Raw genomic sequence first — 17,939 nt, 5'->3', positions numbered from 1 at the left:
CTCTATTCACTCACAGGTCACATTGCCTTCTCAAGAGACAATTTATCTCTATGGTTTCTGAGCAACACTCAGTGTGTGTTTGTAGCACCACAGCCTGAAATAATATGGCATAAGGTTTATTTATGTATGTGTTTCCTTCTGTACAGTAATTGTTTGAATATATGTATCAATGCAAAGCTAATTAGACCTTAGTATATATTTTCCAGCCATTTACAATGCAATTGTGACTATGATGCTGGAAAAAATATTGCATTTACAATCAATTCATTTATTTTTAATTGATCATAAACGTTACGTGCAAAAAATATCAAGTAAAACCGTCAAAGGTCTTTTCCATTGGTGGCCACATGAGGTCGACATACTATTTCCTGCTTTCAATGTCCCATGATCCCATGCGGCTTTTGCTTTAAATCCGACCCGGAAGTACCTCGTGCTTCTTATGGTTTGAATGGCTTGTGAGTGGGGCGTGTGTGTGAGAGTGTTTGGGTGAGTAAATGTCGAGTGTTTGTGCGTGCGAGTGTGCATTTCTGTTCAAAAAAAAAACTACACAGTGATCTTATTTGATCTGGTCTGAGTTTGGCTCTGCTCCGATCAGAGATGATAGGAAAAGCGCCCGCGAGCCTCCGTGGCGATGAGCAGCTGGCGAGATGTTCAGGGCCTCCACGCTTCATACCGTGGTCAGAGATGATGATTTGATCAGATATACTAGTTCTGAGTGAGTTTGGGTTCATCTCGAGCTTCACAATGGACAATGAGTATAGAGGCGATTCTGATCTAACCACAACCCAGAAGCTGCGAGGAATCCTGGCCGGTTATTGGTTGTTTTAAAGCCTGCGACCTTTGTATGCGTTCTGCTCTTGTTTAATTGTTTCAAAAACAAGATGTCGGCAGCAGCAGCTTCTCTTTGTCTAATTGTCCAAACGTTTAAAAGCAGTCGGAGGTGGAAAGTAACTGTTATTATACTGCCATGTCCTGGTAACCCGTAGTCTCATATTGCACAACAGATTCCATAGACAGTATATAAGAATGGACCAACAGATCCCGTTGCTCTGGACAGAGACCAGTGAAGGCCATTAGAAGCACTTTTCCGGTGATGGCTGAGCGTTACTGCGCAGCCTCCAACTGAGAGAGACGACGTAAATGTGCCGTGAGCAACGTGTCTGAAAGTTGTAAGTCTTCTGGTAGCTGTGCCAAGAGAAATCTGTCATTCCCAATCTTGCAGAGACGGAGAGCGTAGGTATATGTAAGGAGATAACATGGACACAGGCTAATTATTGCTAACTAAAATGCTAGTTAACATTAGTAATTAAACTTGAACAGCTAATGTGAGACGAAACTGCCTGCGCACTTCTCCTGTACTATACGGTAATTCCTCTACTACGCGACAGTAAGTCGCGTGGTTATGACACAATCGTTAGCCTATTTTTACAAAAACGTCTGCTACGGAGCCATAACGTGAGGTACAAGGTAATGGAGCCTTTTATACATTGTCGTGTTTCTTTAGAAATAAACAACGGACAAATAGTCTTTAAACGCTTCAGATGTAAAGTTATTCGCTGTCAAAGTGACGTCAAAATGAATGGCAGTCAATGGAATGCTAACGGGAGATGATGGCTTATTAGCATCAAAATGGCGCCATAGGAGGTTCGTGGTCCGAGGAGAAGCTTACCCCCTTGATAGATTCTAGGATAGGAGAAAACCCGCTCTGGGATGTTTGCCTTTCTTTAAACCAATCACAATCGTCCTGAACGGCACAGCGGTGGCTCTGCAAAATAGTCTCTGGAAGGAACTTGTTTTCACAACCCTGCAAAATAAAATGCCACATAAAATATTAAATGAAGTAACATGTACATGGTCTTTTTGGAAATATTTACAATCATTCCCTAAAGAACCAAGCAGGCCTAGTCTGTGACTTATTGAGGAAAAAAAGTGTGCGCAAAACCTTTCATACTCAAAACATGGGTATTTAGTGAGCGCAGTACAATATGAAGAAATATGCATTAAGACAAGAAAAACAAACATTTTCTATTTTTATTTTTTACCTTATTCATCTCTCTCCCTCTTTCTTTTTTCAGATAAAGGGAACTGCACTCAGTTGCTGTTTTTATCAGGTACACCTAAGACATTCAGTATTACAACACCCTGCAATAAATCCTACTATGACCTGTTTCTAATATTTTGTCCACCCCATTTATAACAATGAGTAGCCTGATACTAAAACATCTCTGTATAATGCAATACAATAGAAGGAATAAAATAAACTTAAATTACCTTTTCAACAAATCCTTTATAACATTACATTTGGTTCTTTATTCAAATAGTTATGTGGCAAATTTATTGAAGTAAGTCCATTTCTCTTTGTATGTGGAATTTCCTCATTAATAAAACCAATTGTACAATGGAAATAAAATCTTTATGCTGTGGCTGGTTCATTCACTCTTCAGTCTTTCTTCTCTTAAAGTCCACCAAGACTGTTTTGTAGGCCTATGTATAATGAAGGAGCAGATGTCAATGTTACTCCCCTGAACTCACAAAAATATTCAATATCCTAATTCCTGGTCTAAATCATAAATACATGTTTTACAGTATATATGGTGGTGTGTAATTCCAAAAGAAAGCTCACTTATTCTAATACCAACGCAATATTTCTCACCTTCTAACCAACATTTGCTGAGTGCTTCTGTCATACAAGTGTACAAGTTATTGTCATGTGCACAATTACAAGAAGCAGTCGTCGCCAATTAAAAAATTGTATCTCAGGCTCCCTTCAACAATACTCATTAAATATGTATTATAAAAGAAAATGACATAAGCAAAATGAGACTCTAAGACAATAGTACAGTTGAATTAAATGGCTAAAATGTAAACAAAAAATTACTAAATATATAAATACACATTTGTGTTTGCAAATTAACTTATTGGGAACAACAAGTAATACATATACACAGAGATGTAAATAGTTGGTATATACAGTAAGTAAAGTATGTAAGGTAAAGTGATATATAATATATATAATTTATAGTATATATACAATATGTTAGCTCAGAAGCTAGCTATCTGTAATATTTTCTGTTCACATCAATATCATTTTCTTAAGGCACGTGATTATATTATTTGTTAATGTAGTACCAATTGGGTTGACTGAGTTGGTTGAAAAACGTTTTATTCATGAATGTATTAAAGCAGGGATCTTCAACAGCGGGTCCGGGACCCCTAGGGAGTCCTCAGAGTCACTGCAGGGGGGCCTCCAAATTATTGGAGTATAAAAACATTTTAAAAAAAATTAAAAAGTGAATCCAACATATTATTAGAAAATATAAATCCTCACTGATGATAGGCTTACTGGACTATAGGTAAGGTAGTCACTAAGATAGCCATCCACAGATACAGTTAATCCTAAAGATTCACTGTGCCGCATGTATGTTTTAGAATTTTAAATTTAATTTATAAAATCATGCCAACAATTATAAGGCTTTTTTAAAAGCTTAGTATTCTATGCAAAAATTGTATGTATAAAGGCTTGAGGCTGCCCTACACGTTACTTTAGGCCCAGTTTAATATGCAACTTCATTTTATACAATATGTAGTAGGGGGTCTCTGCTCCGTCTCTCTTTCAGTTAAGGGGTCCTTGGTTTAAAAAACGTTGAAGACCTCTGTACTAAAGGCTTAATTTAGCAGTAGGGACATAATGTCTCGCGATAATGAACGGCGATTACGTCAATCTTTGTGTACACACGTGACCTCTTTTGTCCAACCAGCTTTCAGTAAAGACGAGGCGAAGCGCGGGAGGAGGGCGAAGAACGAACGAGCGTGCTTGTAGTTCCCTTGGCAGGCTTCTCCTTTTGCTTACCACCATGGCTTCGTCCAGCAAAAGAAAGCGGACCAGCCATGTTAACAGCGGCTTTCAAACTTCTAATAGCGTAGCGAACATGTTAACAGGCAGTCAGCCCGATGGAACCGATGGAGACGGTCGTTTTGTTGAGGGATCTATATTTCGCCTCACCATGAAAAACTTTCTGTAAGTTATTGCGTCTCAGCTGTCAATCAACAACACCGACTATAAACCGAAACCCAACTACCGCCAGCCTGTTAGCAGATAGACGGCTAATTTAGCAGACATGCTAACAAATTAGCGCTACCTGGCACTGTATCAGGATGATTTGATGTGTAAAAGCATCAGCAAGTCGTGTAACGTGAACGTTACGTAACCCCCAGCTAGAAACCAGCGATGTGTCAGTTGTTCCACGGCTGTCATGTAAAATGTATTCACACTGTAAGGCACAAAAGCAAGTCCCACTTAACATATGTTAAGCTCCAATTAAAGATTGTAAGGGACAAATTCAGATCTTGAGTAGGAGCCCATATCATGTCTCAAGATCTTGAGGGAGAAGCCCAAGTCAAGTCTCCATAATGGCTAACGTTATTTCTATAATGTTCACTTCAGAATAGATCCGTTCACCTGCCAGTTAGTCGGGTATAACGTTACCTTGTTAAAACTACTGAAGTCTGATGCAACAGCCGCGCAACAATGGTCCCTTTATGAATTTGTTGAGATCGTTTTAGAGATATTTTAACTTTATGGTCATTTTGGAGGCTGTCGTTTGTGACGTTGTTCACCTGCTTTATACTGAAAGGTGTTTCTAATATTTTGATCCCGTTTATAATAACGTTGGTAGACTAGACTACATATTTTGTTGACTAAGTATTTAGTAGACTATATTTAGTCTACTAAATAAATACATCTTAAGTACTCAAGTCATAAGCACGGTGCTTGTTGACTGTCAAAAAGCTCTAACTAGTACAACCAGATGATAGGGTCCTAACGTTTGAAGGATTGTCGGTGTTGTAGGTGCATAGTCTACCATGCTTTTCAGTTAATCTTTTTCAGTAAATCATATACTGAACAGGCTCTTCATTGTAACAGGCCAGGACAGGACATGGCCTTTATTATAATTAGAAACCACACAGATTCCAATGCACCTTCTTGTCTCATGATCAATTTAGTCAGTACATGAGCCTAAACAATAGCAACACTCGATCAATATGGTATTTACTGTATGAAATGACACTCTAGTTAGTATAGTTCAAAGCATAATATACTTTTTAAATAATATTTTAGGATGCTAGTGGAGATTCCCTTGATTTCAGGCAAGGTCAGAGGCCCACCTCTGCTATAAAACACTGCATATAAATATCTATCTTGTACTCTGACAGGACCTATGACTACTCTGTGGTGCATCCTGGACCTAATCTGAACATGATTGTTGGAGCCAATGGAACTGGCAAGTCTAGCATTGTGTGTGCCATCTGTCTGGGTCTGGCTGGCAAGACCACTATCCTGGGCAGAGGCGACAAGGTAAACTGCAGAGTCACACAACGTGAAGGCCTTGATTTATTTCCAAAAACCCCCCAATAAAATGCATGATAGAGGATTAATAGATCACAGCTGATAGCAATATGAATAAGGTGATAAGCATATTTATTTGAATGTCCTTCATTGTCCTACACTGCATGTAATGGTTTGTCTCAGATCCCTGAACCAGTGTCAGTCAGTCAAATTATTTCACAGTTATTTTCCCTGACAAATAAATGATAATTCTGATGACGAACTGTTTATTTTTTTCTGTAGGTTGGGCTCTATGTCAAACGTGGGTGCCGTAAAGGATTTATTGAGATTGAACTGTAAGTTGTGTGAAAAACTTTGCAGACACACACACAGTTACTTTACTAATAGCAAGCTATTAGATAGGTGAAATACATTTGTGTTGCATTTATTCAGACATTTCTGATCCATTTAGAAACCATGACACATTAATCTTGTTAACATTTTTTTTTAGAAATACAGACAGTTCAACCTTAAATGATACTACTGTTTTTCCAGCAAGTGTGTCAGCTATTTAATGATTTAGAAATAATTGTATTATATATTCTCCTAGATGTATCTGATTTGTAAAATCAAACTCTTGCTCTTGTTATTCCAGGTACAAGACTGGTGGTAATGTAGTGATTAACAGAGAGATCCATGTGGAGAACAATCAGTCGCTGTGGATGCTGAATGGAAGACACTGCAACCAGAAAGCAGTGGAAGAAGAAGTCAAGACTCTGTGTATCCAAGTCAGCAACCTCTGCCAGTTTCTGCCTCAGGTGTGTTTGTGTCAATTAGAGTACTAGCTGCTGAAATCTTCCATGGAGGTAAGGCTGTTTAATTAGTGCTTTCACATTGTAGGGTATTTGCACAGTGCAGGCATCATTTGTGTGAATGCCCTATTGCATATTGGTTTGTAATCTCAATATTTGTTAATGCGGGCTGATAATTTTTTTCTATTTTTAAAACAAAGCTTTCAATATTCCATCCAACGTGTCAGTGTACGGACATGTAGGACACATACAATTTTATTTTATTCATACAAATCCATTCTAACTTGCTTTAAATGTTACTTCCAACAACACTTTGCTCAATGTTTTCCATATTTCCTGTTGGTGTGCTTGGTTTGTCCCTAAAGGAAAAAGTGGGAGAGTTTGCCAAGATGTCCAAAATTGAGTTGCTGGAGGCAACTGAGAAGTCAGTGGGACCACCAGAGATGTATGAGTACCACTGTGAGCTCAAAAACTTCCGCAACAAAGAACGAGAACAGGAGGTAAGCAAAATTGTCAAAAAGGAATGCATTTCAAAGAGCTACTGTATGTAGATATGTTTTTAAAAAAGTCTCTTTCACTGATCATCTAAGTGGAATTTCCCCTTTCTTCTGTTCGTCTGTCACCACCTTTAACAAAACAAAATCACAGTTACACCATCCATTATTTAACCCCCCCCTCCCTCTGATATTTAAAAGATTTAAAGGCAGCATTGCAGACCAGAGTTTTTCAGTGTTGGTGGTTTGTTTTCCTTTAGAACATTGTGAAAGAGAAGTCCAGTTTTCTCGAGAAGGCCAAGCAGAGGAACGAGAGGAACAAACATGATGTAAACCGCTACTATGAAAAGAAGAGGCATCTGGACATGATTGAGTTGCTTGAGAAGAAGAAACCATGGGTGGTGAGTGGTGGAAGAGATAAATAAACACTGTGTGCAGTCAGAGTTAAACTGAATTCTTTTGACTGTGTTAGCTCTGATTTTTTTTCCCCCTCTGATACTAGGAGTACGAGACCACCCGTAAGGAGCTTGAGGGCACGAAGAAGGAGCGAGACGAGGCCAAAAAGCAGCTCTCTGCCCTGAAGCAGGCCCAGGCGCCCATGCTGAGGAAGATCCAGCTGATTGACAACCAGCTGAAGCCCACTGAGGCACAAATAAAGGCTAAGGTAAAAAAAAAAAAAAGCAAAGTTATTGAGAATCCTGCCAGCTATTACATTATAGCGTGGGTTTATTTCTTAAATACATCTTCACTGAATGTGACGCAGGAATAATTTAAATTAATTGTAAACCTTTTGAAAGTAGGCTTAACGTCGTGATTAAAATGGGAGGCTCTGAGTTTTGAGCATATTTTGCTACAGTACAATGAATACTGGAATGTAATGTTTGATATTATCATGATGAACTGTGAGCGTGTTGTTTTTCAGACTGTCACTATCAAAGAAGCCTCTCTGAAGTGCAAACAGAAACAAGATCAGTTGGATCGAAAAAATAAAGAGGTGAGACTCTTAACTTACAATAAGTAATCTATGTTGTTGTCATCTACTAAAACAACCCAACCTCATATGTTGGAAAAAACTTTCGATTTTTCTCTTGTAATGAAAAGAAACGAGAACAAAGAGAGAACTTGTTGATGCCGATTTTTGATTTGTGGCAACCATTAATTTGCCATATCAGAATCAGAATATCATTTTTGTCATTATACCAGATACAATGAAAAAACAAAACAGGAAACACAGACAAATGAATAAAATAGATAAAATAAAATCAGAAGTAGTATTTGCAGCAGAACAGCAGCATTAGCAGCGTAGTGAAAAAGTGACGGTTGTGCAAGTAACCGGAGATAAATAAAGTGAAGTACAACAATATATGGATTTATTATTCTTTATTTAGATATTATTGAACAGGGGCTTCATATTTGTGAGTGAACAGAACATTAAATCTAATCCGTTTTGTAAGAATGTGGATCATACACTAATGGGACTTCCATGGTTCATACACTCAGTTAATGAAACAATGTTTTCCTAGCTCTGTTTCAACTAAGAAGAGATGATAAAAGAAATTGCGATCTATTTGAATGATTAATATTTACGATACAATCCTACTTCATATAGTCTGATGTTGCTGACTTTTCCTGTTCTGTGTGCCTTTATTACAGAATAAAGAACACTTTATCTGCAGCTGTGCGTTGTTCATAATAAATGATAACTCTCCTTGTTCTTCTCTACAGATTGAAGATATTAAACAAACGCTGAGGCTGAAGCAGATGGAAGAGGAAGACCACCAGAGGCGAATCAGCAACACCAGACGGACCATTGACGACTTGAAGGCGGAGCTTGCCAAAGTTGGCGACCAACCCGACGTGATGCCGCGGATCAATGCTGTCAATGTGGAGCTGAGGACCATCCGTGAGGAGAGAGCCAAGGTGGAAGGGGAGAAGGCCGACCTACGCAGGGAGAAGGACAACCTCATTGCCGAGTACAGAAGTGAGAGTTTCCCACAAACAGTGCAGTGTCTTCTGAACCAATTTACGTAAAGATGAAATCATTTGATGCTGCTAACATAGGTACCACACAAATGTGGTTCATGTAAGATTATGTTTATTTGTTTAAATTGTCAGTGTTGGAGAGAAAGCTCAATGACATGAACAACATGATGAATGCCAAAGAGGAGAAGCTGCGAGGACGCCACAGCGACACACACTTCGCCATCCAGTGGCTCAGACAGAACAGACAACTCTTTGGTGGAAATGTCCACGAGCCCATGATGCTGGTGGTGAGTCCCAGTGAGCCATGTGTGTAACACTTTATTTTAACCCCACCCCATTTAGCATTTATGAGCAGAATATTAACATTTAACACATTGTTTATAAGACGTTATAATGTAGATAATATTGTAAATGTATATGCAGATATAAGTGTATTTGTCAACAACTATAACTCATATAGGCACTCATAATTAAAGGCTGCTGTAGAACACATAATTAAGGACAAAACACAGTTGGAATTATATAATTGTTAACAAACACAGTAAATCAAACACTTAGAAATGATTTTTATATATATATTTGCATACAACTACATTACAGTGTATTATAAACTTTCTTTTTTTATATAGTGCTTATAAATGCTAAATTGGGGATTGAAATAAAGTATTACCATGACATGATGGATGACAGAATAAAACAGGTGTGTTCAATACTAACGGTTGGGTTTTACGTTCTTGATTTTATTCCTTTGAATTTGGGGTGAGTTCTCTTTCCTTTTTTTTTTATAAACTTATTTTATTGGCATTTTAGGAATCCTCACAAAACCAAACGGGGACATGAATTGTTCCAAGAAAGTTCTACTTTTAGCAGTGATGTTGTTTTTTTTGTTGTTGTTTTTTCCACAAAAAAGATTTGAAAAAATAGTCCAGTTAACAGCAGTCATTATTGTGATTGGGGTGTTTTTTTGTATCAGTTGCATAGCCCACATGCTAATCCTTTCCTCATTCCTTAGATCAACGTGAAAGATAATCGCTTTGCTAAGTTCGTGGAGAACCACATCTCATTCCACGATCTGCGGGCGTTTGTATTCCAGAGAAAAGACGACATGGAGAGGTTCATGACTGAGGTCAGGGTGCTGCAGAGTATGATTGTCACGTTCTGGGTGGAGGATGAAAATTCCTTTTTGAGTGCAAATTGTCAGTCAAATCTTAACTTTGTGTGTGACATCCAGTTTTTACCCTCCCAAATAAGACATTTAGTTTGATCTGTCCCAAACCTCAGGTCCGTGACAAGATGAACTTGAAGGTGAACTCCATTTCTGCTCCGGTGGAGTCGTGTTCTAGGCGGCCGCCATCACGGAGTATTGAGGCCCTGAGGTGAGAGAAAATGAATTTGACTTCAATTTAATGAATTTGACTGTGTAATTGTGTCTTTGTCTGTGACCATTACATTTTTAGTTTTTATACGTACTTTGTTATGTTTAATTTTCAAATTTTCTTTGTAGGCGTTTTGGGTTCTTCACCTACCTACGCGAGATGTTCGACGCCCCTGATGAGGTGATGAGTTACCTCTGTCACCAGTACAAGGTGCATGACGTCCCTGTGGGCAATGACCAAACTAAAGCCATGATTAAAATGGTACGTTCCTCTTACAGCACAACAGCAGAGTGGTAGGGAAGTCATTTAAATTGGTAGGATATCAAGATAAATGGTGTAGGTTGAGACTGAATATTATTATTATTATTATAGTGTGGTCTGTAAATAAGCACCACCTATAAAAATCATCTTATCACTCAATTCAACCATTCAACTATTTTGACCTTGTGCCTTTCGGATTTGTCAGGATGTTGCATTCTTCAATTTGATGTCAAAGAAATTGTTTGCTGATCTGAAAATGTAATGGATTGTGTTAATTAATGATGCATTTTGTTTCTGTCTGATTACGTTTTTTTACTGTATTTTGCATTTGGTAACTTAAATCTGACAGTCACTTTTTTTTCTCTCTGATATTTCCCAGCTGGACCATTGAAGTTCAGAGAACCAGCTCAGAGTTCTTAGTGTTTAACTTCATATTTTGTGAGGCGACTCTGCTGACCATGACCTTTCTTCCTCACAGGTGATTGAGGAGCCCTACCTCAGGGTGTTCTATACAACAGAGGAGAGGTACACACTGAAGAGGTCCCATTACTCCAACAAGATCAGCACCAGTAACTCCGCAGTGCACCCTTCCCAGTACCTCACCATCACTGTGGACGCTGAAGAGAAACGGCAGCTGGAGCAGCAGATGAAGGTAAGGGGAGAGACACGGGAACACTTTTGGAAGCATAGCCCTGACCCTTTTGTTTAACTCCAGCATGTACCAAATCTAGTATCTGCTACTCCCATAAATATGCCTTGAGACATCTCAATAGGTTAGTTTAACTGTTAACCCCCACTGCGACTAGGCCTGTGAGTTGAAGTTACAAGTCATTGAAGAACGGATGAAGGCCCTGCAGACAGAAGCCGCCTCACTGGATCGGCGTGACAATGAATTGTTGGCAGAGAAGAAGCACCTTTCTGAAGTAAAGGGCAAAAAGAGACAACTGGAGCAGAAAATCAGCACCAAGCAGGACAGGCAAGTCTTAAAGAGACCTTATTATGCTTTTCAGGAAGGCGGGCCAAAAGCTAAAACAGTAGGCTCGTTCGAGATGAGCCAGGCCTGCGCAGAATCGATCACCGGTGATCGCCGCCCAATGCATGCTGGTTAGATTTGTGTCCGACTTTATCCTGACTTGCTCTGACGTCATGGACACGTGGGCAACGATAACCTCACGAGACCAAGGCGGCCGCAGGTTTTAGAGCCAGCCGACGCAGTTGCTTTCCACCAACTGTAAGGGCATGACAGGAAATGCCTGGCTCTCAGCTGATCTAACTGACTCAACATGATAATGTTTTATATAAACTTTATATTGTTTTTTTAATTGGAGAGATTTTAATTGTTATTTGTCTGATTTAAAGGCTTATTCTGTACAGAACACGTGTGGTTGATAGTGACGTTTAGTAGTCAGAGAGACTAAATCCGGTCAGGTTACGGATCATCTACAGTCTATTGTTTATTAACATCAGCAACAGATCGCATGTAGAGCATTTTAACAGATACTCTGTCATAATAAAAACAACTGGAGACTGTGTACAAGCTGATATATAGGTCTGATAACATTTTATTAAATCGGAATCGGACCTAACAGGATGTGAGTATTTCTGTGACTTCCTGTTCAGACTGAAGGCTGCTGGAAACAGCCGTTAACCGTCCGACTTGACAGCGGATTTTTGTCACCACCCCTGGCTGCTGCCGCCTGCTCTCGTCCACTTTACAGGCGAGGCGCAGTTCCTCTCGAACAAGCCTAGTGTTTCTGGTGAAGGCACTGCAGCAATGGGCAGTATGAGAAATATAATGTGTTTTTTGAACATCAAAGCATGTAAACCTATTCTGTTGGACCCCAAGAGAACAAATATGATGTTGAAAAGTAGTATAATAGGGGATCTTTAAATAGTCAAAAGGCCCAACAGGCACAGAACATTTCCCTCTGTATGTTGGCATATATGACCCGACTAGTAAATTGTCTATGTGAAGATGTGTTAGTTTGGCTAATGCAAATCTATTCAAATTAGTCTCACTCCCTCTTTCCATGTGTTTAGTCTGAAGCAGATGGAGCAGAGTGTTATTGACCTGCAGAAGATTGAAGAGGAGACTAAAGAGAAAATTGCAGCTGTCAATTCCCAGAAGGTGTCCATAGTCACAGTGTTCATGACTCAAATGAAGGTATGGATCAATGAACATAGAACTAAGGACCTGTAAATGACTGCTAAACATTTAATAGCTGCGATAGGCAGAAATTTAGATTTTTTTTAAAATATTTTGTTACATTTGTCCATTACATTCAAGCCATTGCCAAATGAGTTGATACAAAGCTCTCTCTGTATTTCTCAGTATGGCTATGTTTACAAAATGGTGTCGTCCAGTGACTTTGGCATGCAGAAGCTCCAGGCATGCATCTGTCTAAAAAGCTATCTGAAGACAAAACTGCCTGACAAAGCTGTCTGTTGCATACTGCAATTAAAAGTAGCAAGGTGCTTTGAGGGTGCGTTCAAAAATTAAGAAATCCTTATCTTTTGTTCTTGTTTTCAGTCTTAATTTGTGCTGAACTTGACTCTCTTTTAATACCTTTATTAAAGTCAGTGTTAATATGCAGTCATGCAAGGATCCCATAAATGGGGTTTTTATGTGGCAGGTATTTCACAACAATCGAATAATGGACTTTATTATTGAAGTGGAGTTGAGTAACAGTCAAGGACTTTAACTGTTTGCCAGTCAAATTCTCTTTATTCAGTCCCTCCAGGATTTCGCTGCCTTTTTTTATAGATTGTTGTGGCCCAAAATGCCTGATTTTGGGCAATTTTGTTGCAATGAAGTTGCGGGAGACAGTGAAAGTTGCAAAAAAAGTTGCGATTTCTTTTTGTATAGTTCTTTAAAAATAAAAAATGAAACTTGTTTCAGGGAGACTAAAACTACTCTGGGTTGAGTTTCCCTAGTAACCTTACCAAAAAAGGCTCAGGGCGATGCAAATGTTGGTATAATATGAAAATGGCTGGTGGATTTAAGACAAAAAATAATAATGTATTGAATGAATCAAATATGAACATATTTGTCAATGGCTTGTTGATCTTTACATTGTTAGTTAATTTCCTATCCTGGCCTGGGACACACATTCATACGATTTGATAAAGTACTTATCGGACTTTAACTTATTGCACTTACAATAACGAGCGTAGCTGTCCTCAATTTAGGTCATCGTGTCGTCTCATCTCCGGTTTTTCCTGCATCCACTGTGTGTGTGTGTGCGCGTCAGTAGCGGGTGGGAAACTGTATGAGCAGCAGCCCCACCCCCGCCCGCTGCAGAGAGCCGACAGGATTGAAACAGCAGCAGCTTTCAGCGACTTTAGAGTGAAAAAACGTTACAGCGTACATTGATGTTAAAATGTATACAGTTTGGCAGGACGGTCTTTCGCTGTACGTTTTGTTGGTAAATGTGAGATGTTCGAGTCTCGTCTTCATATCGGAAACAAGCTCTCTCTCACTCCCGCTTGGTCAGTGGCACTCAGATGTAAAGTCTGGCACGTGGGACTGCTGGGATTGGTTGAAGTCGCGGAAAACTCCGGTTATTGGTCAAATTTGCGGAAAAGTTGCAGTGATTGGTCAAAATTGCGAGTCGCACCAAAGTCACGGTGATTGGTTGAATTGGCGCGATCGCGAAATTGTGGAGGGACTGTTTAATGAATGCATATTAAAACTTAATGCTGTGCAATTCTTCTTAAATGTCTGTCTCTCCTTGTGGCCTCCATTTTCCCTGTCTCCATCGTCTGTAGCTGAGAGCCAAGCTGACTATGGAGAAGGTGTACCTGGCTTTGGAGACGGTGGGGCTGATGGCTGAGAAGACCAAGCTGGAGAATGATTGTAGAGAAGGCGCTTCTGAACTCAAGACCATTGATGTAAGCGTTTCACACACACACCTTTACATATATACATCTGCCCTGCTGGAGTGTCCATGATGTTAACTCCTATATGTCATGATCTACTTCTCATTCTGTATCACTGGTGTCGGCTAACATGCTAACAGCACACGTGTTCTTGCAGCAAAAATGCAGCCGTCTGGAGCAGAGGAAGGTCCAGCTGACAGAACAATGCAAAGGCCTGTTGAAGAGAGCAAAGACGATCTGCAGGATGCAACTAGATGAGTCATTACCTGAAGACCTGCGTAATGTTAGTGTTTATCACAGTGTTTATTATATCGCTGAATGAAACAAGCCTTAATCACTTTAATTTAGTTTAATTAGCTTATAAAATAGTCCTGTTTTTTAAAATATTTTTTATATTGCAGGCTTTTAGCAAGCTGCCCGACACGCTGGACGAGATCGATACACTGCTGAATGAGGAGCGGGCCAGGGCTGAGTGCTTCACTGGCCTCAGTGAAAGAGTAAGAGCACATGAGAATCAGCTGACGTTTTTTTCCATCTCTATAGGAAGCTGTGATCACACCATGCAAGCCATCTTATTGTTATTTATTAATTTGTTCTTTGCAATTTTTTTGTTGGCTTTCTTACTTTTTTGGACAGAAATTGGGAGTATGAATACATCGTGACGTGTACCCTCAGAGTGTGAATGCTTCTCACGTTAATTATCTCTGTTTTGCAGGTTGTTGAAGAGTACAACAAAAGAGAGCAGGAGATCAAACATCTGGAGAAAGAGCTGGAAGACCGGAGCAATGCCCTCAACGCCTACCGACAGAACATATCAGAGGTTCATTATATGTCCCTGCAGTGATTGCTCTGGGATTTGTTTGTAAAGAAATATCAGTCTGTGATTTCTTATACGGCAGCATGGCCACCCTGTGTATAAATGTGTGTGTAGAGATTTCTGTATGTGTCTCACAGGCAAAGGAGCGCTGGCTGAACCCGCTGAAGCAGCTGGTGGAACAGATTAATGGCAAGTTCAGTGATTTCTTCCGCTCCATGCAGTGTGCAGGAGAGGTTGATTTGCACTCAGAGAATGAGGTAAATGCTGACACACACACACACACACACACACACACACACACACACACACACACACACACACACACACTGACATCCTTATTAATTATTCACATAAGATGTAGTTGGTATTTTTTAACAGTGGTATACAGTATGTATTCCTGTAAAGCTCTAATGTATATTATGGTCATTGTTTTGGTTCAGGCAATAAGAATTGTATTTATTACCGCATTAAATGCTGCCTTTCATTGCAGGAGGAGTATGACAAGTATGGGATCCGAATTCGGGTGAAGTTCCACAGCAGCACTCAGCTCCATGAGCTGACGGCTTACCATCAGAGCGGAGGAGAGCGCAGCGTCTCCACAATGCTCTACCTCATGGCCCTGCAGGAGCTCAACCGCTGCCCATTCAGAGTGGTGGACGAGATCAACCAGGTAGTGCTCTCTCACACACATTTTCATATCGGTTTGTTCTGTCCTCTGAAGATTTTCCAGGTTTCTTAATGATTTAACAAAGCGAGTTTTCTGTGAGTTAGTCTGGATCAACGGAAATACATTTCCAGGATTAAGCCTGTCATCCGGTGCGTGAATGTCAGACTTTGGCCCTCGCTTTCTGCTCTCTGTGTGTTGCCATTCTTAAAATCTCTTTTTTCGCTAACAACAAACAAAACAAATTTCGAGCTAGCAAGCTACACGCTGAAAATGGTTCTTTCGGTGAATGACTGTAAAGATTTACAACGAATACGTTTACGACATTTACTATCTAACTGGGACGTTTTGGAACCAAATGGAGAGTATTGCTAAGGATGAAGTATACATGGCGATACACTGGTAAGAGCAAATTATGTTTAACCATGTATCAAGCTAATTTAAATAGCTCACGTTACTATATTGTGTGAACAGTTAACTTCATTTAATATTTTATATGGCTTTATGTGGTCTTTTGCGGGGTGCAATGTTCCACCAAAACAAGTTCCTTCCAGAGATTAGCAAAGCCACCGTCGCTGTGTCCGGACCTTAGCGATTGTGATTGGTTTAAAGAAGTGCAAACAACCCAGAGCAATTTTTCCTCTAGTATCCCAGAATGTATGTGTGGTGTAGCCAGACCTTACTCCACAGCGCTGTGGAGATCGGTCTGGCAATGTGTGACTACAAACCAGATAATTTGTCACTTTTTCTACTCGTACATCCTGGAAACAAGCATCCACACAGACAGATGGAGTTTTATAAATAAACTGTTTTCAAAGAATTTTAAAGTGAGTGAAGAGTGAATAATTGATTCCTATTTTTAGTTATTATTTAATTAGTCTACAGGCATTTCATGCAAAAGTTAGTTGCCACCTGCTTGCTTATGTGGATACAACTGAGACTTTATCTCATTTGTGTAGGGAATGGATCCTGTGAATGAGAGAAGAGTCTTTGACATTGTGGTCCGCACGGCCTGCAAAGAGACAACGTCCCAGTACTTCTTCATAACACCCAAAGTGAGTGTTTGTACCTTCTAATGAGTGTGTTCTGATGGTAACACTCATTGAGTGTTTGTGTACATCTACTGTGCATTCTGCGTAAGTGGCTATAATCAATATTTTGTATTAACAATGGATCAATACTGAAAGGTGTCGCTCACGGTGATGAGACAGAGAGAAGGATAATAATCAGCCAACTCTACAGTTCCCCTCTGCTCTACAGAACGTTTTAACATCTTTCAGCTCATTGTTTTGGTTTTACGACCTACATCTTTACTGTTTTGGTTCACTCTCACCGCTCTCATCATCATCGTTTCCAGATGTTTTCAGCGAAAAAGTTCTAAGAACCCACTGTAAAGCAAAGAACCCACTCTAAACTACCTACTCCGCACCAAACAACAGACAAAGTCAATTAGCTGGTGAACATAGCAGATATTTCCCTCAGGAGTCGGTGGAAACCAAAAACGGAGTTCAAAGTAAAATGTTTTATTTTAAGCTGTCTTATGTGACCCATGCGTCTCTGCGCTCTTCATTTTTTTCTGAACCTTTGCTCCTCCGGTGTTTGTCTTCAGCTGCTGCAGAATCTTCAGTACGCTGATGAGATGACCGTCCTTTGTGTCCATAACGGCGGCCAAATGCTTCCGCCCAACCAATGGGACGAGAAGGCTTTCATCAAACAATGTCTCGAAAGAAAAGCCAAGGCATGAACCCACTGTCTGATCTGTCCTGCCTGAGTTCAGTCTGTTTCCAGTTCAGCGTGTTCAAAATATACAACTGTAAAAAATATTTTTTATCATTTATTATAAATTTCTGTTTAGCGGTTTTATTTTAGATAGACTATGCTATATAAACTTTGGAAAGAGGAGATTTGAATTATTCTGTGAAAGAGTCGTCCAACAGATGTACAGAAAATGGTAATATGCATTGAGAATATTTTGTTGTTTTCTCATTTGCCCAGTTTTTCTATTTATGCAGCAACAGGTTTATTCTTTTGATAATACAAAATATGTACAACTGTTCCTCTGTTAACAGTTCACATGCACATTTTTTTTTACATTTTACTAAAATATTCTGCTGTTTGTGTTCTAAATGGGTGTTACATTTATTTAGATTACTGATATTTATAAATATCTGATGGTATGCTTTGCTTGAATACTGCTTCAGTACGAAATGCAGTATGAAATAGGTAATGATATTTTCTAGAAAATTCATATGAACAGAAGTATTTGCGTGCAAAAATAAATATACCTTACTTTTGTACCTTCATTACATATTCACTTGGCCATTTAA

At 39.4% G+C, this 17,939-nt stretch overlaps 1 protein-coding gene and 1 non-coding gene across 2 annotated transcripts; both read left to right on the top strand.

The window, feature by feature from the left end:
* Positions 1-432: 432 nt before the first annotated feature.
* On the top strand, positions 433-778 carry LOC144521428 (small Cajal body-specific RNA 2). Its single transcript, XR_013502326.1, has one exon.
* A 3,004-nt stretch (positions 779-3,782) lies between these two features.
* smc5 (structural maintenance of chromosomes 5) lies at positions 3,783-17,915 on the top strand. Its single transcript, XM_078254891.1, has 24 exons — positions 3,783-4,018; positions 5,215-5,356; positions 5,630-5,682; positions 5,982-6,144; positions 6,504-6,638; positions 6,893-7,033; positions 7,135-7,296; positions 7,555-7,626; positions 8,358-8,613; positions 8,748-8,902; positions 9,628-9,741; positions 9,897-9,991; positions 10,120-10,252; positions 10,731-10,904; positions 11,059-11,228; positions 12,293-12,416; positions 14,021-14,143; positions 14,289-14,414; positions 14,533-14,628; positions 14,847-14,951; positions 15,086-15,205; positions 15,439-15,618; positions 16,572-16,667; positions 17,222-17,915. The coding sequence occupies exons 1-24, from the start codon at positions 3,855-3,857 to the stop codon at positions 17,354-17,356; spliced, it is 3,234 nt and encodes a 1,077-aa protein (XP_078111017.1). The 5' UTR covers positions 3,783-3,854; the 3' UTR covers positions 17,357-17,915.
* The last annotated feature ends 24 nt before the right edge of the window (positions 17,916-17,939 follow it).

The sequence above is a fragment of the Sander vitreus genome, chromosome 7, assembly GCF_031162955.1.
Source record: "Sander vitreus isolate 19-12246 chromosome 7, sanVit1, whole genome shotgun sequence".
In the NCBI taxonomy this organism is placed as follows: domain Eukaryota; kingdom Metazoa; phylum Chordata; class Actinopteri; order Perciformes; family Percidae; genus Sander; species Sander vitreus.
This window is presented reverse-complemented; position numbering and strand designations above follow the sequence as displayed.

What these genes read in the sequence shown, in the direction of transcription:
- smc5 (XM_078254891.1), top strand. Translation starts at nt 3,855, where the DNA reads ATGGCTTCGTCCAGCAAAAGAAAGCGGACCAGCCATGTTAACAGCGGC. An exon ending in ATTTGCACTCAGAGAATGAG is followed by an intron (nt 15,206 to 15,438) that starts GTAAATGCTGAC and finishes CTTTCATTGCAG; the next exon opens with GAGGAGTATGACAAGTATGG. An exon ending in ACTTCTTCATAACACCCAAA is followed by an intron (nt 16,668 to 17,221) that starts GTGAGTGTTTGT and finishes GTTTGTCTTCAG; the next exon opens with CTGCTGCAGAATCTTCAGTA.